At 33.4% G+C, this 25,568-nt stretch overlaps 1 protein-coding gene across 1 annotated transcript in view; it reads right to left on the bottom strand.

Annotated features, from left to right (window-relative positions):
• DHRS9 (dehydrogenase/reductase 9) overlaps positions 1-20,146 on the bottom strand; it is a 34,046-nt gene extending 13,900 nt beyond the window's left edge. Inside the window, exons 1-2 of the mRNA XM_051986218.1 lie at positions 20,002-20,146; positions 8,336-8,679 (exon numbers count right to left, since the gene is read on the bottom strand). Coding sequence (XP_051842178.1) covers positions 8,336-8,648 — 313 coding nt within the window. The 5' untranslated portion in view covers positions 8,649-8,679; positions 20,002-20,146. The remainder of the gene's footprint in view (positions 1-8,335; positions 8,680-20,001) is intronic.
• Positions 20,147-25,568: the final 5,422 nt, after the last annotated feature.

Raw genomic sequence — 25,568 nt, forward strand, 5'->3', positions numbered from 1 at the left:
ACTCCCTTTATGTCATCTAAATTCTAGCTAAACTGTTTTCTCTTTATCATCTGTCTTCATCTTGATTTTCCAGCTGCATGCCATTACTAATTCAGTACTTTTTCCTTGGAATGGATTGCCTCCTATCTCTATCACCCCTAAATCTCCATCACTGAACTTTCTCCTTTCTTTCCAGACCCATCTCAGTTACTACAACCTACTCTGACTTTTTCCAAGAAAGGTGACCTTTCCACAGATTTCTTATATCAATTCACTGGGTCTTTCCTTTGTATTTTTCTCATTCTCTCTTTTATCTTAGGTATTTGTACACTTGTTAATTCTCCTCCCTCTCCCACTTAGTTGGATTGTAATCTTTTTGAGAACAAGTCTGTGCACTCTCTTTGTGTTGCCATTGTCAAATGCATAATGCATAGTGGTCATTTAACCCTTCCTGGACTCAATTCCCTCATCAGTAAAATGATAAGATTTGACTAGATGACATCAGAGGACTCTTAGGTCTGCATTTCTGAGAACTACTTATTGAATTTAATTGTTGAACCAACAACTTAAGAATTTTAATCCTATCTCTGTAGGTGAGGATTATGATAGGGAAGCTTGAGTCAGACTTTTTGATCTTATTCTCTCATATAGAAAGTGATATGAGTACACTGGGTATTATTGAATATGTCTAAGTAATAATACCCAACGTTTAGAAAGAACTTCACATGTATGGCATAACACTTTTACATAGCTTCCCTTATTCTCACATAGGGGATGGAGTACTAGACTTAGAGGAAGGAAGACCTGAGTTCAAATCATAGCTTAGCCATTTATTAGCTGTGTGACCCTGAGCAAGCACTTATCTTTTTCTCACTTTCTGTTCTCCTTCACTTGTAAAATGAAGTTAATAATCACACATGCAGGAAATGTCTGTCTCTCTGGGGATAGGAGGAAAGTGAGGTCCAAGAGCAATAAGAGCATATCAGAAGGGCTACAAGCAGTGTTCCAAATCTGGAGCAATCCGCCAGGGAAGTTCCATCCTCCTGTAAGCCAGTAGCCCCCTAGGCAAGTGAGCACTCTGCTGTGCAACAAGGTTCCACCCCAATGACCTTATTCCCAGCACAAATCACCAGCCATGCTTGACTCTGTTGCTGAAAAGTAGTGAAGCCTTCCTTAGAAGTTGGCCAACAGTGAGCCATCACTCCTTGGGCCTACCAATAGAGAGACCCTTTTTCCATAGCAACCCAGAAGCAGAGTCCTAGCCCTGCAGCAAAATCAGCAACAAGATCTCACCTCCAGAGCTAGTCACCCCAAAACTCTGTTATCAGAAGCAAGGCACCATTGCTGATCAGACCAGTAGCTAAATCAGGAGGCCAATGGGGAGGCCCCATCTTTCAGTACAAGCCAGAAAGGAATCCAACCTTTCAGAAATGCAAGCATTTAAACCATGAAGCCCAGTGAAACCCAGCAGTAAGACCTAGAGCCCCAGCACAAAAAGCTTGGAACAAAGCAAGATCACACTCCCACCTCTGACATAAAATAACAAATCACAAAAAAGGCTAAAAAAATGAGCAAAAACAAAAAAGAGTTTGACTACGGAAAATTACTATACTAATAGTATCAAGGCATCAACTTAGAAGAGGCTATATATAAAGTTTTAAAGAAGATGTTATTTCATTTCAGGCTCAAAAATAATTCCTGGAAGACTTTATAAATGATTTTTTTTAAATCAAATTAGAGAAGTAGAAGAAAAATTGGAAGAGAATCATGAAAAAAGAGTTGGTGGCAAGTTAAGAGGACCTGAGTTCAAATCTGGCCTCAGACACATAACACTTCCTAGCTGTGTGACCTTGGCCAAGTCACTTAATCCTAATTGCCTCAGGGGAAAAAAGAGTTGATAATATAGGGAAAATATATGATTTACTGAAGAAAATAATTTCTTAAAAATAAAATTGACTAAAAAATAAAAAAAAAATAGAATTGACTAAATGGCAAAGAAAGTACAAAAGCATACTGAAGCAAGGACTAGAATTGAATAAATGGAAACCCATGACTATGCAATATCAAGATATAATAAAACACAATCAAAAAAGTTAAGAAAAGATGAAATTTCTCATTGGAAAAGCAACTGACCTAGAAAATAGATCCAAGGAGATAATATAAGAATTATTAAACTATCCAAAAGCCATAATAAAAAAAAGTCCTGAATAATAACTCTCAAAGAATTATCAAAGAAAATTGCCCTGATATATTTGAACTACAAGGACAAACAGAAATTGAAAGAATTCACCAGTTATTGCCTGAAGAGATGCCAAAATGAAAACTCAAAGGAATATCATAGCTAAAGGAATAATACAAAGGTCATAGATCAAAGAAAAAGTACTGCAAGAAACTAAAAAAAAACGAAACAAAAAAAAAAATTCAGGGGCAGATAGGTGGTGTAGTGTGGATAGAGGACCAGCCCGGAATTTGGGAGGAACTGAGTTCAAATTTGACCTCAGACACTTAACACTTAACCCCAATTGCCTCAGTGGGGGAAAAAAGAATGAACTCATCCATAAAATGGGAGAGGATACTAGAATGGATTAAAAACAGTATACTACATTACATAGTTTACAAAAACATGCCTGAAGCAGAGAATCACACAGAGTAAAAGTGAAAGGATGAAGCAGAATTCATTATGCTTCAAATGAAGTAAAATAAAAAGCAGGAGTAGCAATCATAATTTAATTTCAGACAAAGCAAAAGGAAAAAATAGATCTAATTAAAAGAGATAAACAAAGAAATCACTTCTTATTAAAAAGTACATAGATAAAGAAATAATATTAATATTGAACATACGTAAATCAAATGGTATAGCATCCAAATTCTTAAAGGAAAAGTTATATAAAATTTTGCATGAGGAAATAGACAAGAAAACTATACTAGTTGGGCACCTCAACTTTTCCTTCTCAGAACTATAGAAATATAACCAAAAAACAAATAAGAAAAAACTTAAGGAAGTGAATAGAATTTTAGAAAAGTTAGATAAAAACAAACCTCTGGAGAAAATTCAATGTAGATTAAAAAGGAATATACCTTTTTCTTAGTAACACAGGACACCTACACAAAAACTGACCACGTATTACTGAATAAAGACCTTACAATCAAATGCAGGAAGATAGAAATGTTAAATGCATCATTTTTAGATCATAATGCAACAAAAATTACCTTCAAGAAAGAGCCATGGAAAGATAAATTAAAAATTAATTGGAAACTAAATAATCTAATCTTAAAGAATGATTGGGTCAAAGAACAAATCATAGAAATAACTGATTTCATTAAAAAATGACAAGAGGCAATATATCAAAATTTATGGAATATAGGCAAAGCAATACTTAGGGGAAAATTTATATATATATTTTAAAGCTTTTTATTTTCAAAGCACACTCATAGATAGTTTTCAACATTCACCCTTGCGAAACCTTATGTTCCAATTTTTCTCTCCCTCTCTCTGAGATGGCATGTAATCCAATATATGTTAAACATGTGCAGTTCTTCTATACATATTTCCACAATTATGCTGCACAAGAAAAATCAGATCAAAAAGAAAAAAATGAGAAAGAAAACAAAACACAAGCCAAAAAACCCAATAAAAAATGAAAATACTATGTTGTGACCCACACTCAATTTCCACAGTTCTCTCATGGGTGTAGATGGCTCTCTCTATCACAAGACCATTGGAATTGGCCTGAATCACCTAATTTTTGAAAAGAGTCACGTCCATTAGAATTGATCATTGCATAATCTTGTTGTTGCTGGGTATAATGTTCTTTTGCTTCTACTCACTTCATTTAGTATCGATTCATGTAAGTCTCTCCAGGCCTCCGTGAAATCATCCTGCTTATTGTTTCTTACAGAACAATAATATTCCATAACATTCATATATCATAACTTATTCAACCATTCCCCACCTGAGGGGCATCCACTCAGTTTCCAGTTCTTAGTCACTACAAAAAGGGCTGCTACTAACATTTTTGCACATGTGGGTCCTTTTCCCTTTTTTGTGATCTCTTTGGGATACAGACCCAGTAGAGACACTGCTGAATCAAAGGGTATGGATAATTTGGTAACCCTTTGGGCAAAGTTCCATATTGCTCTCCAGAATGGTTAGGTCAGTTAACAATTCCACTAACAATGTATTAGTATGCCAGAGAAAATTTATATCTCTAATTGGAAATAGATGAAGAAAGAGGTCTACTAAATTTCTTTTAAGACACAAAAAAATTGGGGTTGAAACCCAAATCAGAAAAAGCCAAAACAGAGAAAGAAAATTATACACCAATTTCCCTAATGAATATTAATGAAAAAAATTTAAATAAAACATTAGCAAGGAGCTTACAGCAATATATCACAAAGATCATACACTATGATCAGATAAGATTTATACCAGGAATGCAGGGTTAATTCAATATTAGAAAAACCAATAGCATAATTGAGCATATCAATAACAAGAACAACAGAAATCATATGTATCTGAAACAGAATAGGCCTTTGACAAAATTCAGTAGTCTAGGAATAAATGACCTTACTTTAAAATGATAAATAATATTATCTAAACTATCAGCAAACATTATCTGTAATAGGATAATCTTCCCAATACAGAGGTAAAACAAGGGTATCCCTTATCATCTCTATTATTTAATATTGTACTAGAAATGTTAACTGTGGCAATAAGAAAAGAAGAAATTAAAGGAATTAAAATAAGCAATGAGGAAATCAAACTATCATTCTTTGTAGATGACATAATGTTAAACTTAGAAAATGTTAGAGAAGCAACTAAAAAAAAATCTTGAAATAGTTAACAACTTTAAACAAAGTTGCAGTTGTAGGATACAAAATAAACTCACACAATTCATCAGCATTTCTGTATGTTACTGACAAAGTCCAGTATCAAAAGATAGAAAGAAAAATTCCATTGACAATAACTGTAGACAATATGAAGTACTTGGGAGTTTATCTGCCAAGAGAAACCTAGGAAGTATATGAACGCAACTATAAAACACTTTTTTACACAACATGTCATATTTAAACAATTTGAAAGATATTAATTTCTCATGGCAAATATAATAAAAATGACAATTCTATTTAAATTGATTCATTTATTCAGTATAATACTAATCAAACTACCAAAAATTGTTTAAAGTTCTGCTAAAAAAATTATAACAAAATTTATTTGAAAGAATGAAAGCTCAAGGATGTCAAGTGAATCAATGAAAAAAAAAAAAACATGAAAGATGGTGGTCTAGCCATATCAGATTTCAAACTATATTACAAATCAATAATCATCAAAACAATCGTACTGTCTAAAAAAATAGAGTAGTGGGTCTGTGGAATGTATTAGATATAAATTACCTTATAGTAAATGACCATAGTATTCTAGTATTTGGTAAACACAAAGATCAAAGTTTTTGGAACAGAAACTCATTATTTGACAAAAATTGCTGTGATAATTGGAAAACAATATAGCAGACTAGCTATAGACCAACATCTCACATAATGTACTAAGAAAAGGTCAATATGGTTTTTGATTAATTCCAAAAGGGTAATTCCCTAAGCAAATTAAGAGCACCTAGAATAGTTGATCTGTCAGATTTGTGGATCAGGGAATAATTTAGGAACAAAGGAGATTTAAAGAGCATTATAAAGTATAAAGTAGATAATTTTTTATTCTATAAAATTTAAAAGATTTTGCACAAAGTTAGTGTAACCAAAATTACAAGGAAATCAGAAAAGTGAGAAAAAATTTTTGCACCAAGTATTTTTGATGAAGGTCTAATTTCTCAAACATATATAGAGAACTGGGTCAAATGTATAAAAATCCAAGTAATTTCCCATTGATGAATAGTCAAAAGATATGAACAGGCAATTTTCAGACAAAGAAACTGAAGTTGTTTGTAGTCATATTAAAAAGTGTTCTAAATCATTATTGATTGGTGAAATGCAAATTAAAAGAACTCTAAGACTTACTTGAGCTGATGCACAGTGAAATGAACAATACTAGGTATATAGAATTGTGAATGATTTAGCTATTCTTAGCAATACAACAATCCAAGACAATCCCAAAGGATTAATGATGAAACATATTCTCTGCATCCAGAGAAAGAACTGATATTGATTATATACAAACAAATATGTTATTTTTCATTTTCTTTCTTTCATTTTTAAATTTAATTTTTCTTATACAAAATGACTAATATGGAAATGTTTTACGTAATTGCACATGTATAATCTATATCTGATTGCTTACCATCTCAGAGAGAGGAGAAGGTAGCTAGATAGGGAGGTATAGAATTTGTAACTCAAAACTTTAAAAATGTTAAAAAATTTTTTTTTAAAGATTAAACTCCAGTAGTTATCACTACCCATATTATCACACACACAGTCTTCAGTTAAGTATTTAAAATCCGTTTCCATCCGTCTTTTCCTCCATTTCAAGTCTTCTTATACTTTATTACCTTTCCCTTACATTAGGATTCAACTACAGTGTTATACTTGCTGAACCTCTCATATTATAATCCATCTCCCATCTCACTGTTGCTCTGGACATCTCCCCATGTATGGAATGCGTTCTTTCCTTACCTCCAGATGTTAGATTATTAGTCCTTTCAGCTTGTAGTGAAATTACTATGCATTCATTCTGTCTATATTTGATATGGAAACAATTAAGTGGCACAGAGGATAGAGTGCTAGGCATGGAGTCAGGAAGACCTGAGTTCAAATGTGGTCTCAGAAAATTACTAACTGTGTGACCCTGAGCAAAGCACTTACCCCTGTTTGCCTCAGGTTCCTTACCTGTAAAATGATCTGGGGAAGAAATTGGCAAAATAATTTAGTATCTTTGCCAAGAAAGGTCTAAATGGGGTCACAAAGAGCAGAATAAAACTGATATGATTGAACAACAACTCATAACATCTTGTATATCCATAATTATTTGCATGTGGTATCTCCTCTTAAATATGAGCTCCTTGAGGACAGTGATTCCCCACCCTTTTTTGGTATCCCCAGATCTTAGTATAATGCTTAATAAATGCTTAATGACTGACTTGCATAAGTGTCTTCCCCTGAGTCTTCTGAAACTCAGACTTTTTCTAACTATATCACTTTGTGCTTCAACTTTTATAAGGTAGAAACAAGGCTTCCCTCTTTCGCTTATTATTTTCATAGCATTCAAGAAAAAGTGATTGTGAACTTCCTAAGGACAGGGACTTTCTTGTGCCTCTTTTTGTATCCTTAGCTGTGCCTGGCAAATAGTAGGCATTTAAGAAATCCTTTTTTTTTTTTTTTTAAAGAACAAATGCTTATTGACTGACCAACTGAGTTAAAAAAAATTCAAAAATTTAATTAACCAGATGGATTATTTATATAATGTAAAACATTTAGGTATTTTTATAATCATTATACAGATGTGGAATTTGTCTCACCCTCCCCCCCAAATTTTTTTTTCCTAGACACTTAAAACCCTAAATATGATAAATCAATGATGGAGAATCATAAAACATTATTTATCTTTCTCAGAAAAAAGTAATATCTAAGAATATTTAAAACTTCATTCAAAGTTTTAAAAATCATCTCACTTGCTAAGAAATAACAGATTTTGTTAAAACTGGGTGACAAACATTTATCATTTATACCAGCATTATTTTACCAGACTTTTGATCATTGAAGCTCTAGAAAATCTAGAAGATCCTGGTGCTCTCATCAATGTCTTCAGATGAGGTTATGACCTTTGTGATCAGTCATTTTGCTGCTTCAAAATGATAGAAAGAAACCATGTCCACAGTTCATTCCAGGAGAGAGTATATGGAGAATAAAATATTAACTAGGATCAGTTAGGATTTGTTTCTTGGCCATAAAAGAATGGGGATTTATTTCTTGTGCATAAAAGAATGGTCATTGTTTTCCCTATGATTCTAGATAAGCTTAATATAAGAAAGAATAATGACAGGTGAATTCAATCATAAAATAAAATCTAAAAATTAAGCTACATGTAGGGCAAGATTTCTTAATCTGGGGTCCATGAACTTTAAAAAGAAATGGATGACTGTATTAAGTTATAGCTGATATCCTTCTGTAATTCTATGCATTTTGTTTTATGTATTTATAAATATTATTCTGAGAAAGGATTCATTGATGGTCTTCTCCAGAATGCCAAAAACTCCATGACATATACAAAAAGCTGAAAAATCCTTGTACTAGTGGGACAACCAAATAGATGGGGTACCAACATAGGAATGCATATTCAGAGTTTATTTGAATGGCTAGTTAAAATGAAGGGACATTTTGTTTGCTTAAGTTAATACTCTGTGTCACTCACCTTTTTCTCCAACTTCATCTTTCACCCACTTGGCTGTCCTTTTAACGTTGTCTGGGTCTGTCACATCCAAAAGCACAGTTTGAAGCCTCCCAGAAGTTGCTGCCTTTAGAGTTTTGGATCCTGACTCCGTCAGGCAAGCAGCAAGAACACGAAAACCTTTTTTATCAAAAGTTTTTGCTGCCAAGTTTCCAAAGCCTGTGTCACACCCAGTGATGAAGATGTATTTATCATTGATATCAGCAATCCTTAGAAGTCCTTTGCAATTCCATAATAAGCAGAATATGATTAGAAATGCTAACATCCAGAGGATCATTTTTTTTTCAAACAGGGAGACTCCTTTCCTCCTATAATAAAGAAAAATGATGCATGTCTTAAAGTTGTTTGTTTTTAAGTATCTCAAAGTTCAATTTAAAAAATTGTCAAAATGTTAGCTACTATGAAAAAAAAGCAACTTTAAAAATTTCAAAAAAAACTAAATACATATACTTGTTTGCAGAATGTGTCAATAGTGCGATACTTTAAATACTGAACAATATTCCAGGCAGAATCCAACTGGAGATAAACATTGCTTGAATGGTAAATGTCTGTGAAAACTTTTGTCACTAAGTTCTACCTTGTCTAAAGTCACTGTGAGAACAAACATTAAGGATTTCACAGATCAGTTCTACTAATAGGGATCATTCAGAAACAAAAACCCCAGGAGAAAGATGGAATGAGGAGAAAAGTAAATTAATATTTCTTAGGATGGGATCACAGATAATGGTCATTCAAATAGAGATCTAGAATGGAGTGACTCCACAGAATTATAACTTTATCTGGGAAGTAAAAATAGAATGTATGTGTGTGTGTGTGTATGTGTGTGTGTGTTTCTTGTGTGTGAAATCAGAGATTCAGTTCAGATGATTTTAAAACAAAATATTGATACACATTTTCCTTTTATCTCCATCCCCCACTTTAAAAAAATTATACAGGATAAAAACAAATTTAACAATGAAAACCTAATATAAACTATTTGAAAAAATAGGGACTGAAGGAGTCCTACCAAACTCCTTTTATGACACAGACATGGTACTGATACCTAAACCAGGTAGGCTGAAAACAGAGAAAGAAAATTATAGACCAATCTCCCTAATGAATATTGATGCTAAAATCTTAAATAAAATATTAGCAAAAAGATTACAGAAAATCATCACCAGGATAATACACTATGACCAAGTAGGATTTATACCAGGAATGCAGGGCTGGTTCAATATTAGGAAAACTATTAGCATAATTGACTATATCAATAACCAAACAAACAAAAACCATATGATCATCTCAATAGATGCAGAAAAAGCATTTGATAAAATCCAACATCCATTCCTAATAAAAACACTTGAGAGCATAGGAATAAATGGACTTTTCCTTAAAATAGTCAGGAGCATATATTTAAAACCATCAGTAAGCATCATATGCAATGGGGAAAAACTGGAACCTTTCCCAGTAAGATCTGGAGTGAAGCAAGGTTGCCCACTATCACCATTATTATTTAATATCGTATTAGAAACACTAGCCTCGGCAATAAGAGTTGAGAAAGAAATTAAAGGAATTAGAGTAGGCAATGAGGAAACCAAACTATCACTCTTTGCAGATGATATGATGGTATACCTAGAGAACCCCAGAGATTCTACTAAAAAGCTATTGGAAATAATTCATAATTTTAGCAAAGTAGCTGGCTACAAAATAAATCCCCATAAATCCTCAGCATTTTTATACATCACCAACAAAACCCAACAGCAAGAGATACAAAGAGAAATTCCATTCAGAATAACTGTTGATACCATAAAATATTTGGGAATCTATCTACCAAAGGAAAGTCAGGAATTATATGAGCAAAATTATAAAAAAGTCTCCACACAAATAAAGTCAGACTTGAATAATTGGAAAAATATTAAGTGCTCTTAGATCGGCCGAGCGAACAATGAAAACCTAGAGTATTAATGCACTGAACTCAATGTCAAAAAGGAAGACAGTTCAGAATTTATCAGAAAACAGAAGCCAACAGATTTTTGCATATATTTTTAAAGCATATAGAGACGTGGAGAGTTAAAGTAAAATAAAAAAATGAGGATAAAATTTATTTTGCTTTCACTGAATACCACAAAAGTTGAAATCAAGATTTCAGCTAAAGCAACAATAAAAAATATATATTATTAAGAAATAAATGGGGAGAACAAAGTATGATTAAAGGTACCATAGAAATGAAAGCCACATTAATAGCAAACATAAGCACATATATCAGACTGCAGAGCAATTACATCCAGGGAAACCTAATTGATATGCAAAATATCTATGTAGTAAGACTATAATTATACAAGACTTTAGTATTTCTTTTGGAGGGAATTGTGAAAGTTAAAGTTAGACAAGAAATAAATTACCTATTTGAACAAAAAAAAAAACCAAAAAATAAATCTGAAAAACCTTTGAAGTTTACTGAATAGGAATTTCAGAGTATGTACTTATTTTATCATGATCATCAATATCTTTACTCTCCCCCCAAAAAATGTATTTTATTAGAAGAAACAGAATAAGAAAGAAGAAAAACAGAAAAGCAACATGAAATAAAATGAAACAAAAACAAAATAGAATTTTGTCATGTGTCCAGCTGAATATCAGGACGATTCAAAATATATAACAACAAATATCAAATTAAGAAGGTATATATATTAGTAGAAGAAATTATATCCATGAATGTCCGTCCTTACTTCCTTGTAAGTCATTCTTTTGTTCTCTGCTACCTACCTTTTTTACTTTATTGTTTTTTCCTCTTTTCATACTCCACACCACCCCCAAACAGGCTACAGTTAAGAAAGGATATATATATGTATAGTATGATTATATGATGTATAGTATGATGTATACAAACACATGTAGATATACATACATACACAGATACATATACAGACACATATCTCCCTTTCATCTCTCCCACCTCCAAGCAACCTACACTTTAGAAAAGATATATTTATGTTGATATATACATACACACACAATTCACATACATACCCACTCCAGACACACACATGTCTTTCCTATCCCTGATGACTCTTTAATTAAATTCTGCTCCAAAACTTGCCTTAGTATTACTTAGCCTCCCCCATCCAGGGATTACTCCCTTCTCTTCTTTCCTCACTCTTTATTTCCCTCTATCCCCATCCTTCCCCCCTTATTTCTTTATAGATTTTGGAAGGTGCTATAACCTTCATGATGTATATGTAATGTTACCTATTAAACCCATTCCCCACATGAGTAGGTTTTCAGAACTAAAGTCCTCCTTCCCCCTCTAGTGCCTCTGTGTTATTCTTCCTCTGCATCTCATTTGCATAGTATGATTAATATTTTTATCTTTATACTGCCTATTCTTCTTTTGAGTTACCCTATTGTTCATGTCAATCTTAAACATAAAGTATACATCTCTCATGTAAAAAAATAACAATTTGCCCATGCTTAAACAGTTTGTCTAGGTGGAATTCCTTGAAGTTGATCTTTGATACTGGCTCTTATATGTTAAATTTTCTGTTACGTTCAGGTTTGGTTGATAAAAAGTTCTGAAAACCAAGTTCATCAAATGTCCACTTTTTTCTCATTCCAAATTATGGATAATTTTGCTGGATATGATATTTTTGGTCACAGACCTAGTTCTTTTTCTTGTCTGTAGATATAATTCTAGGACCTACATTCTTTTATCGTAGCTCCTGATAAGTCTTGAATAATTCTAAATGTAGCTCCAGTGTATTTGATTTTTTTCTTGTTTCTTTGTGAAATTTTCTCTTTGATCTGGGAGTTTGAAAATTTGGCAATAATATTGCTATTTGTTTTCCAGAAAGGATCTCTTTGAGGTGGTGATCTGTGGATTTTTTTTTTTTCCATTTTCCCTTTGTGTTTTATCATTCCAGGCCAATTTTTTTTTTAAATTTCCGGCATTATTATATCAAGGTTCTCTTTTTTGGTTATAACTTTCTGTCAGTCCAATTCTTATATTTTCTCTTCTTGATCTGTTCTCCAGCTCTGTCATTTTTCTTATGTTTCACATTCTGTTCTGTTTTCTCATTCTTTATAATGTTTTGTTATTTCTTTGTCTCTCTTATAGCTTCACTGGCATCCCCTTGCCCAATTCTAATTTTCAAAGAGTTATTCTTATCTTTGAAACTCTGTACCTCTTTTTCTAATTGGTTAATTTTTTTCATAATCTTCTTGTTTTCCCTGGATGTTTTTATTTTATTTTTTCCTCAATGTCTCTCATTTGATTTTAGAATTCTTTTCTAAGTTCTTCTATAAATTCTCTTTGGGCAGGGAGCCATTTCACATTACTCTTTGGAGTAAAAGGTTTTTTTTTTTTCTTTTTTCTTTCTTTTTTTTTTTTTTTAATTAAAGTATTCTCCTCTGAAGATGAACTCCAGTCTTCCCTGTTCCTATAATATGTTTCAATGTTTCAAAAATTAATTAATTTTTTAAATTAAGAGGTATTAGTGTAACCACTTCTAATTGTACGTCAAACTTCCCTTCAGTTCTCCCCTCTGATCAAAAACTCGAAACGAGGAGCTCCACTCTCCTGCAAGTGCCCACAGCCTGCATGGTCTCTGCTTCGCTACTTCTGCACTCACCAGTTGCTCGTTCCTTTTCCTCTAGGGCCACGCCTCAGCAGTACAGCTGGGTCTGGAATTGCCAATCAATCCAGGTGCCGTCTGTCTTCCGGGACTCAAACTCCACTTAACAAACAGTCGGGGAGGTGAAAGTGTCTGTGGTTTCTGTTGAGGCGTCAGCCACCGCCAAGTAGCTGAAGAGGTACTTGATGTACCCCGGGGGTGTTTGCACTTCACAATTAATTCCAGCCTTGGATCTTTCTTCAGGTCTTCCGGAGTTGTGTCAGGAGGGGACCCCTCTTCTGCCCCAAGTAGTCTTGATTTTTAGCCAGTCTGTTTGCCCTGTGACCCAATTTTTTTCTACTTGTGGAGGAAATCAGGAAAGCTTGAAATTTAAACCCGCTCCATCATTTTTCCAGAATCTTCCCTTCATCAATATCTTTACTAAATTTAGCTACATTTTATAACATTAAAAACTTAAAAATTAAATGCAGCTGGAGATAAATAACAAACAGGTCATTTATAGTCTATAACTGACTAAAACTTTAATTGATAAATTACGAATAAAACATATTAACCTGAATGGAGACTAAAGATATCTTAAATAATGTGTACATTAAAGAATAAATCAAAGAAATAATAGCTATTATAATTAAGGTAATTGCAACACACTAAAATGTATAGACTATAGAAAGAACAATGCTCAAGAATAGTTATATTTGTGAACAGCAATATTTAAAGTGAGCAATAATCTAGAAAAACAAAGTAGTAATCTCAAATCAAACTTAAAAGAAGGAAAATTCAAAATCAAAAGAGAGTTAAGGAAATTGAAACAAAAATATGCAATTACTAATTCAAAAACTTTTTCCCACTAGTAAGACAAATAAAGTGATCAAACCATTACAAATTTAATTAGAAATAGAGGAAAATAAAAAAAAAATTTAAAAGTAGAATATTTAATAATGAATGGATAGAAATAAAATCATCAGAATCTACTATATGCTCAATTGCTAATAAAACTGAAAAGGTAAATGACATGGATAAATATCCACAAAACAAGAACATGTAAGCAATATAATATCAGAAAAAATAATCAAGAAAATAATAAATGCTAAAGAAGAAATTCCTGAACCAGATAGATATATGTGATATAATTTTTAAAAATGATATATTATTTTTTAAAAAAGAATTCCTTGACTATACAAAATGTTGTCAAGAATAGAAAGACACCTCATTAAAGTAAGGTGAAATAAAAACTATTTAAATGAAATTTACAAGGGATAAAGTAGAGAAAAAGAATAATAAACTGATAGAGTTTTGATGCAAAAACTTGGTAAATTACAAAATTATTCCCCAAATTATTCATTACAATCAAACTATATTTATATTGCAAGTGCAAGAATGATTTGATGTTGGAAAAGTAATATAATTAGTTATATTACTTTAAAATCACACATTTTTATTAATAAATGCAGAAAACACTTTCCACAAAACATAACAAAAGAACTAGTATTATTTGTAGTATAGAAATATGGAAGTTTTCTCAATAAGGTGTCTGGGGTGAAGCAAGGATGCTTATTATAACAATAATTATTTGAACAGAAAGAAAATGAAAAAAATCAAGAAAGTAAACTTCAGACACCATGAAAAAATGGAAAGACATGGAAATATGGTGGGGAAAAATTCAATGGTTGAGGAGCCATAGGAAATCAGAATAATTCTGTTGGTGGAACTATGAATCAATTTGATTATTCTGGGAAACAATTTGGAATTGTATAAGAAAATCCAAGAACTTGTTTATGCTCTTTGATCTAGTTATCTAAGGTCAATAAAAGCAAGAAATGGGTGAGTGAATTAAAAAAGACACACAAACAATACTATTTACTATGAGAAAAAAAATGAGCCAAGCACTGAACAGTTGGGGAATGGCTAGATAAATTTTCGCATACAGGTGTAATGGAATATTATTACTCTGAAAGGAATAAAGATCAGGAATTCAGAAAAAGGTGGAAATGATTCTATGAAGCCACGCCAAATGAAAAAAATGGCACTAAAAAAACCAACCACACATACAATGATTATGATAATATAAAATGAAGACTACTTTGAAATTCAGAACTTAGATTGTGTCAAGTGAAGCATAATACAGAACTCAGCTCAAATATGTAATAAATAATAATGATATTAGTCAAATGTATTATCTTTCTGCTAAATGGTAAACATTTATTTGGTTTTTCCATTTATTAAGTACCTATACTAGCACAGTGTCAGTTACTGGGCTAAGCACTGGGGATAAAAAGAAAGGCAAAAAATTCCTGACCTCAAGGAATTCAGAGTTTAATGGAGGACACAACATATAAATACTGTATACAAGCAATCCATATACAATTAGAAAAATAAATAAGAAGGAAGGCACTCGATTCAAAGAGGCTTAGGGAAGTCTTCTTCTAGAAGATGGAACTTTAGCTGAGAATTGAAGGAAGCCAGGAGATGGGGATGATAAAAAATGATGATTGAAGTTATGAGGACTCTGCCCAAAGGAATGTAAATTTGGGGTTTGTTTGCATTGTTGTTTTTTTTTTTTTTATCACTGAAATCTCCCAAGATATCTTGGGGTTTACCCACTAGATTTCTTTCTTAACGACCACATCTTAAACCCAAATCACTATGACTTTTTTTGATTGACCAACTATAGATCCCAGTATTGTTTGGGCCCTAAATGGTTCAAAGTGAATATAAATAGCAATTGCTTCTGTCTTGGCAAGAATCTCTTGAAGGTCTTCCCCTCCCAGATTAGATTTTTCTTTTAACTAGGTAAAAGAGACTTTTCTTTGTCTCAGTTCTTACCTAGTCTTAATCACCAAATGGAAATTGCTTCAGTCAAAAGAATCTTAGCTTAAAAAGACCAAGGTCTCCCACTAAATCCAGGGCCATTTCTAAGTCTTCCTGATTTATATCTTGCCACTGGATCCAGATGACTCTGGAGGAGAAAGTAAGGTTGGTGACCTTGCATGGCCCTCCTCACTTAAATTCAATTCACTTGCCAGTCACAGCATCATCTCCTTGATGTCATGGTGATGGGATGCAAGAAGGTATCTTTGAGCCAAAGGACAAAAGCTTTATTATATCACCATAAGGTAAGATAGGTTCCCTAGTAGAATTCATAATTTACAAGAGGAATTAGGACCTAGGAGTCCTGGGGAAGGACTCTAAACAAGATATGCTGACTATGCTAGCTGCTTGCCTCAAAAAGTCAAATTGTGATTAAGCAATGGGTATATAAAATAACCTCAGGGAGTGAATATGTGTAGCTTGGCCTCTTGGTTGTATACAGTAACTGTGGGTATCAGTTCAATATAGCTCTATTTCTTCCAAGATAATCCTATCAATACAAAAAATTTTTTAAATGGCCTACTTGGGGACAAATTAATTTTGTCAGTACCAGAAGTTCTATAAAGGCTCACTTAGGGACAATATAATCCTATCAGTATCCTTCCCAAAGGCCCACCTAGACACTGGTTGCTTCCAGGGATATGGCCTTTTGCTGGAGTCTATTCATTTCCTTTATGGTCCTCTTTGAGAACAAAGGACAAAAAACAACAACATAATGAAGCTGCTCATGGGAGAAGGAGCACATGGATTGATCTCAATATTAGCATCATAGGGAACACTAAACCAAGGACCAGATAAAGAGACATAATTAAGAAGCTATGTGGCACATGATATGTTGAAACAAAAATACATTTACACACATGAGAGAGAAATATATATATCTATAGAGAGAGAGACAGACAGACAGACAGACAGACACACACACACAGACACACACACAGACAAACTTTACTCTTATTGTAAGATATGTAAATTATAAAGGACCAGGAGTTGAATCAACAGCTAAATTGTTCAGATGAAACACAATGAGGAATATTGAACAAGAAATGATAATCACATGTGAGTATATATTGAAAGGAGTTTCTCACTAAGTAGCCCTTAAGAAACAAACATTTTTTAAAATTCTAAAATATATAATTTGTTTATTTGTTCCCATTTGGTTATCCCTGAATTTTGTTCTAACACCCCAAATAAGAAGTTAATAAATGTTGAATAGAATTGGATGCATAACATGATCTCATTATTCTGACATTTTCTCTCAAATGACCTCATGAAAATACATTTGTTTCCATTTTGTTTAGCTTCTCTGGAAAAAAATCCTGTAATGACCCACCCCTATAGATCACTAATCTCATTGATGTGGGTGTTATTTCTCCCCTATTCATGGGTGAGACTTTTGTCCTTTCACAACTCTGGATTGTAGATTTTAAAGAAATTGACTTCTTTTTGTAATATTACTTCCTGCATTGTTACTTTATTCATACTTACAAATTTATTATATTGACTAGAAAGTGTATGGTAATAATTCTTGGGATCACAACAAGAAAACATTTTAACACACACCTAAATTAGCAGTGAATTACTTTTTTTCTACTTATAATAATAACCAAAAGGTCATGCAGAGCTGAGTCAATATCTTACCCTTTAAAATCAGTATAAATCTCTTCTTTTTCTCAAAAACATATTTTCTGCCCTCCTTATCATCAACTGATCCTTATAAAAGGGGACTGAGGAAGACAGTGTACCTTATAAATAATATGAAGAAAAGAGGCTGAATTGCCTTAGATAAGATCCTCCTAAACTTTTGACCCCCCATAAACTTTTGACAATACAAGCACTTCCTATCATGAATTAGAGTTTTGTAAAAGTGAAAGGAGCTGGTTACCAGCTTCTCCCACATTATAGAGTCCTTAAGAAGCTGACCATGTACTTCTCAGCCTAAACTCTTCTACTTCCCCTTTCACTATAATTTATATTAATATACTATAATTATAATTTATAATATTTTCATATATTTGCTTTGATATGATTTCATGACTATTACTTCCATCTATCTTCATTCATTAAATAAATATTCATTGAGTGCCCACTAGGGATAAAGGCACTGCTGTTCTGTTGTTAGAGTCATGTCTGACTCTTTCTGACCTTTATTTGAGGTTTTCTTGGCAAGGATAATGGAATAGTTTGCCATTTCCTTCTCCAGTTCATTTTACAAATGAGGAAATTGGGGGTAAGGAAACAAGGTTCAGTGACTTGCTCAGGGTCACACAGCTAATTAAGTGTCTAAGATTTGATTTGAACTGAAGTCTTCCTAACTCTAGGGTGTGGAATTTTCCACTATGCCATCTATTTCCTATGATAGGTACAAAGATAAGGAAAATAAAACAGTCTCTGCCCCCAAGGATCTTACTGTTAGGGAGGATAGGACATGCATGTATCCATATTAAGAGAAATGATGGAATCTTTTATAAGTACAAAGTGGAGGGAAAGATAATTTTTATCTAGGATGATCATGGAAGATTTAAAATCATAGATGAAAAGGACCTTGGATTTCATTCACATAATCTAAACATCACATTTTATAGAGGATGCCCAGAGAAATTAAGTGGCTTGCCCACAGTCATGGTAAGTTTTCATGGAAGAAATAGCTATCTTCAAGCCAATATTTGAACTTTGAAGAATTATTGAAGAAAATGGTGCTTATTTAAAAATATTTAAGCAGAATATTTGAGGAAAAATCCTAAATATTATAAGATTATACTGTCTGACAAATCTTTAAGTATGAAGGAAAACTAATGTTATATGAATATACCAAAGGCTGTACTCCAATATTAAAAGCTTTTTTTCTTTCCACAAAAATGTCCTTGAACAGGAAATAGGTATGTGAATTCATGAGAATTCAGCAATATGAAGAAGCTTCCAAGTTAAAGTTCTTTTAAAAATTCCCTCTTTCACTTGTTTGAAATATGTGAAAGATCGATATTAATCTCTTAGACTCCAAGGTTTGTTTGACAAGAAAAGAACAATTTAAAATACTCAAATAAAGGATTAAATATCATTTCAGTATATATCTTTCCAACTAGCCAATTTAAAGTTTTTGTATAATCCCATGATATGTTTTTTTCTAATATCTTCTCTAAACTCTTCTAAATGTTCATGAAAAAATCAGAAAGCAAATTTAATAGAGATATAAACTACCTGTTCCACAAGTCACAGAGATCTATGGAATGGTCAAATGATTCAGAAACTGAAACCACAAGACTTTAGAAAGAAACTCACTATTCCCAGCCTTGCTTCATTTTGGTCAATGAAATGGCAAGCAGTTTTCACCCTTATCAAGATGTGTGTTTTGGCATCTTCCAGCTCTGGAGAATAACTGCTGATAAAGGTAGAGTGGGTACAATAAAATGGGCAGTCAAAAGCTGAGACAAATTTATTGCTTTCATCTATCTCATTTTCGAGGTCCCAATGTCCACTAGGAGACATTTCATGAATCTTCTGTCTTCTAGAAAGCATTTTTGACCTTTTAGTTCCCTTTAGTTTTCTCCCTTTCTCCTGTATATTGGCCATCCTCTTGTGCCTATTCTAACATCTGACAGTCAATTTGTGTGTTCTACCAACAGAGCAGTACCTTTAGGAATAATAATCAAAACTTCAGCAAAAACTCTGACCTAGGTTACATTGTTGTTGTTCAGTTGTTTCTGTACTGTGTATGATTTCAGTGAGCCAGTGACCTGGGTGCCTCACTCTATCTCAAGGCTGATTTTTTAGCTTTCATTTTCTCATCAATTATGAAATACCAAGGTGCTACCAAAGTAACTCTGTCAAGCTTATTTATGAATACAGTATATTCTGTAACCACAAATAGAATTTTGGTTATTATGAGTACAACATCCAATATTTTGGATGAATACAGAGATAGAGTACTTCCTTTGCATACCACGGGACCCTCATCTGTAACCCAATTATCCACAGACTTCACAAAGGGGCCCTTTCAGACACAATATGCTATATACTGTTTCTATGGCAACTTCTAAGATAATTTTATTTTTTCCTATAAGAAAGAAGGAGACTGAAGAAAATTTCAACGACCGTTTTGAATAAACATGAAATAATAAGGGAAAAAAATCACATTCAGTTGTTAGTAATTACCTGATCACAAGATGAGCTGGCTAGCAGAAGTTATTCCTTGACTAACTGCAGGCTCCTTCTGACCAGAAAAGGAAGGAAAGCATGGACCACAGAAACCAAATGTTGCTTCTCTCTGGGATGGAGTGAAAGAGGCCAAGGCAACTCAGAGCAGGATGCCTGAGCTACTTCTGAAGCTGCAGGTCTGCTCTTTTATTCATGAGTCATATTGGTTGTGACACTCACTGATGACTCAGATATTTCTCTGATGAATGAAGGAAGCCAAGCAACTATGAGCCACATGCCACTAAGAGAAAAATATTTTTACTACATGTATTTTTGGTGACATAAGAATTATTAGAATTCTTCCCCTTTCTCAATTTACCCACATTTGGACATTTTATCATTCATTTGAAAAAAGTAGGTAAAAACTCCTTACATACCTTAGTTAATATCATCCTCATCAACATGTAAAAAAGTATTTAATGATGATGTTTTTATGAAATTTATTTTTATTCTTATTAAATTATATTTTTACTTATTCTTAGAGATTTTTTATGTATTTCCAAAAATATTTATTTAAAGTAAGTAGATGAAAAAATGGGTCAAGATGCAGTTTTGAAATTCTTGGTGGGTTTTAATATTTCATTTTCTCCCTTAGGGTTTAGGACAGGATCAGAGGAAGACCTAAGACAATCTACTGAAGGAAACATTGGATCTTTCTGAAAGGTCTTCCAAACTGAGACATGAACCTTGAAAAACCAAGGGTCATGAGAAGAATGGCATATTAGAAAGAAGGGGGACCCTCAGATTCTTGGTCATTCAACCTTATTTCATGGGAGAAGCGTGGACAGACACTGAAGTCTGAAGGGATAGGATTGAAATGAGATTCTTTGTGGGTGCACCCCTTTTCCCCATCTGCTGTACTTATAAAACATCTACACATTCTACACATAGTACTTTCTTATCAGTCCCTTGCATTTCTCTGGTTCTTTGCACATATTTTCAATTTCCCAGAACTCTTATTTCCTTTACAAAATGTACTTTTAAAAAAATTTACTGATTTATGGGGAAACAACACACTCTTCTAATCCTTGATATAAAAATCCATCTCTCACTCTGTCTTCTGCCTTGTACAATTTCCTAAAGATAGTAGGTAAAAATAATTAGGGTCAAACTTTTACCTGACATCAATCTTGTAGTCAGAGATCTTTAAGATCACATACTCTAACTCCTTTATATTATAATGAGAAAACTGATGTTGGGGTTCCTTTCTATCATGTTCAATGTCCTTTCTAGACTGATTTAAGTACCAGATATAATTTGAGGTATAACACAAAGACTTCATTCTCTGAATAATTCCCTACTTGCTATCTCTTGCCTGCCTCAAATTCTTTTAAAAGTTAACAAAACTTCATTCTTTAAAGCAGAGAAAAAGCTTAATATGTCAATGCTTCGGTGGAAAGACAAAGTAAATGGATGGTCATAGAACTCTTTCTCTAGTAGGATCTGAAAGGGTGGAGAAATTCTCAGAAAAACCAATTCCTGACATGGAATGGGGTTGTGTGATGATGTAAAGAGAAATGGCAAAGGATAGAAGGGTAATACTTAGAAAAATGGAATGAAAAGATACAAAGGATGCCAAAGATAAATATCGACTATTTCACAATTTTGCTGTTCTCTATTACTAAAGCTAATTCTTTTTCTAACCCTAATTCTTATCTTAGATATAAGAGGCTAGTATAAATAATTCATAACTATATATCTTTTGTATGGGTTCAAATATTAGGGATGTAACCAAATCAAATTCTTATCTATTCAGTATACTACTATCCACTCAATTATCTTTGTTTTCCTTGCAAAACCATTTTTATTCTCTGTTTAATTAATTGAATGGATTCCAATCAGACTGGAACTTTGTACTGATCTTTGTATTGTAATCTTCACACCTCCATAGACATGAAATCCTTAATATGTCTCCAAGATTTCTTAGTATTGAGGTATTATTTAGTTTAAAATCGCCTCCCCATATATGATTTTGGGTCAAGAAGGAAATGGCTGCAACATCATCATCAGTAACAACAACAAAAAAGAGTACCTGGACCTATGAATTTAATTGGTATAGGGAAATGCCAAGGGAGGAAACTCTCTCTGCCAATGATGGTTTGTATCTTCTTTGAAACGTATTGTCATAGGGAGTTGCCTAAAGTATTCAGACTCATCCAGTGATTTGTCCAGTGCCACAAGACTAGAATGTAAGTGTCAAGGGAGTACTTGACCTCAGATCTTCTTGCCTTTAAGGACACCTTGCTATTCACTGTACTGAATTTCCTCTCTAGCAAAATTATGTTGTTTCGTCATTTTTTCAGCTTTGTCTGGCTCTTCGTGATCCTATTGGGAGTTTTCTTAGCAAAGACACTGGAGTGGTTTGACATTTTCTTCTCCAGCTCATTTTCTAGATGAGGAAACTGAAGGACACAGGGTCAAGTGACTTGCCCAAGGTCACATAGCTAGTGTCTGAGAGCAGATTTGAATGCAGATATTCCTGACTCCATACATAGTACCACCCTGTGCCCCCAGCAAAAATACAGTTACTCAGTGTGGCATTAAATATATATGTAGGTAGCTGCAGATATAAAATTTTTTCTTTTAAAATTTGTTAATGGCAAATTGCAGAAGGATTGTTTTTTCTAGATGCAGGAAAATACAAAGGACACCATTAGAAGTAAGACCCAAACCCAACTCATAATTATTTAGAAAAACAAAACAAACTAAACTACTTATGTATTGACAAAAAACAGAATTATTTAATCTTCTAAAAATATTAAGAGCTTGGAAAACAGGATTATAATTACATTGTAGTTGCATATGGGTACTTCGCTAAAGTTTCAATAAAAAAACCCTTTAAAGATCTTTGTTCTCTCTCTCTCTTTTTTTTCCCCATAAATACTAACTTGTTTCTGCAGTTTCCTCTACTGCCTTGTGGGAGTTTTCCACATCTTTTCTGGAGTAAAAATTGAGGTAGTTATCAAAGCCACAAATAGGATGGGGCAATCTGAGCCTTGCTTCAGGACACCAAATTTGGAGTGTGATGACAGCAGGACCTTTCAGTAGCATAGAAACAACAGTGTTTAGTACTGTTAGTTCAGAACAATTTCATAAAATAGGAAGCTATCATGACAGCTTTATTTTCTCATTTTGTTCCTCACAAGCACTCTATGACATATGTACCAAAAGGTATATTGTACTCATTCTACAGATAAGGAAAAGTGTGCACACAGAAGAAAGTGTCAAACCCATGGCCCCATGCTTCATAACTTATCAGAGGTGGGACCTGAATCCAAGTGTCCTGAAACCAAGTTCATCCCTTTATCCAGTGTACCACACTGACATTCTAACTGGTAGCATAAAGTAATTCATAGAAACTATACATTGACTTTCCTTACAGCATTATAACTTGATTATCTTCACAGGATTGAATCATTCCTTCTCTAAAGTTTTAAACCTTTGGGTTGGATCCATAACTTCTTACTGCAGTAAGGGGTCATATTTCCCAATTTGTTTCCCATTTCTGCTTGTAAGTCTCTTGCTTTCATTATAAGAATAACATGTCTTTGAGTCCTCTTCATTTTATTTTTCTTCCTTTCTTCTATGAAATATTAGTCACTTGTACAAACATTCCAAAAAATGTTTTGTGTGATTATATAAGTGGCCTGTTTCACAATGGAGCAGTTTTGCTGCTGTTTGGTCTCTTCTTGGACATTCTTAATGTTAGATGAAGTCAGACAAATGTTTCAAGCCTGAAATTATAACTTCATGAGGCACCCAATAGGGACTGTTTTATTTTCACCACTGAGTTCTTGTATATCTTTGTCAATTTCTTGTTTAGAGGCTTTTTATTTCCATGCAGAGTACACAATGAATCCCCTTAAATTAAATAAATATATTAAAAGCTAATCCCTTCAAAAGGTGGAGCTTAGGGTGGCACGATATGGGAGACCAACTCTCCCTTTTGAGAAGAGATGAGTTGGGTGTGGCTGAAAGTTGATAAGAACAGCTGTGTAATTTCCCTGCAGAACTAACTCTAGGGGCTGTGTTCATTTGTGGTTAGTAAGTAAACACGACCTAGTGAACAGGTATAATGAAAGAAAAAGAAGGACAGGGGTGTAGGGAAAAGGAAAAGAGGAAATAATTTGATCCATAAAACCTTTTGTGATTTGACCATTTGGTGATCACCAAAGATGTCCTAATTGCCAGGACTGATGGTGTTTTCTGCAGTATTTAACACTGTGGCTCACCCTGCCTCTTTCTTACTATTTCAGTTTTCTGACTATATTATGCTATACCTGAAAATATGATGGGGCTGATTATCTTTTTGTTGACATTCCCTACCACTCACCCCTGAATATGGCATGATTCTTTGTGTGTGGGTGTGTGTGACTTTTCCTTTCAAACATCCTGAATTTTCCTTTAACCTTATTTTTGCATCTATTGGCATATTGGATAGGAGAGAAACAAGGCATGTAGGAGAGGAAAGGAACTGTAAGGATCCAGTGTGAACTACACCTAGTATCCTTTCCCTAAACAGTAGAGATTGGAGAAGGTTTTGCCATTGTCTCATTTCCTCTATCTTACTCATCTTTCATCCTAAATGGAGCCACATTTCATCTTCTTGCATTCAAGATGTTAAAAGAAGTGGAAAATGGATCATTCAATCATTTTTTACATGACCCATCTAATCCTTTCTCCAAGGTTACATATTTAGATCTTCATTAGGAAAGCAGAAGTATGCAAAATTCTTGTTGTTCAGTCATGTGCAATTCTTCATAACTCCATTTGAGATTTTCTTGGCAAAGATACTAGAGTGGTTTGCCATTTCCTTCTTTAAATAAGGAAACTGAGGCAAACAGGGTTAAATGACTTGTCCAGGGTCACACAGCTACTAAGTGTCTGAGATCAGATTAGAACTCAGAAAAATGGGCTTTTCTGACTTCAGACCTGGCTCTATATCCACCAAGCCATTAATTGTCACTAAGTGCAAAATTGGTATTTTCTAAATTGGCAAAGGAGAAGAAGTTTAGATATTAATCAACAAACACACAGTCAGAGAAAGTGGGGAAGAAGAAAAGTGAAAGAAGACTAAAGCATGATCTTTGCTCTGGGTTAACAGTTTCTGAAAAAGTCCCATCATTTTGTAGAGAAAGACATTATGGATGAAAATGTTTATTTTATTTGGCTTCATATCACTTTTATTTTCACGTATAAAACTGATAATGATTTTGAAAATAGTTATTGTAATCTCTGAAAGACTATTGGTGACTTCCTACTTTTCTGGACATAATGTTCTTGTTCCATTTGATACACAGAGTAGGAAGTAATATGATGTCCAGAGTCTGAAGTATTTCAACTGAGCTAGAGTTCAGACCTAAAACCAAACCAGACCTTCTGATTCTAAAGCTGCCTTTCCATAGACCAATTAAGGTGTTTTCAACCTATGATCCAAATTGCCAGAAATCCCATTTTAAGGAAGAAGACATGATTGAAGTATGAGGAAGTGTTGGCAGCAAAATCTGCAAACCAAACCTTCTTCA

This window comes from Antechinus flavipes, chromosome 3 (assembly GCF_016432865.1).
Source record: "Antechinus flavipes isolate AdamAnt ecotype Samford, QLD, Australia chromosome 3, AdamAnt_v2, whole genome shotgun sequence".
Classification (NCBI taxonomy): Eukaryota; Metazoa; Chordata; class Mammalia; order Dasyuromorphia; family Dasyuridae; genus Antechinus; species Antechinus flavipes.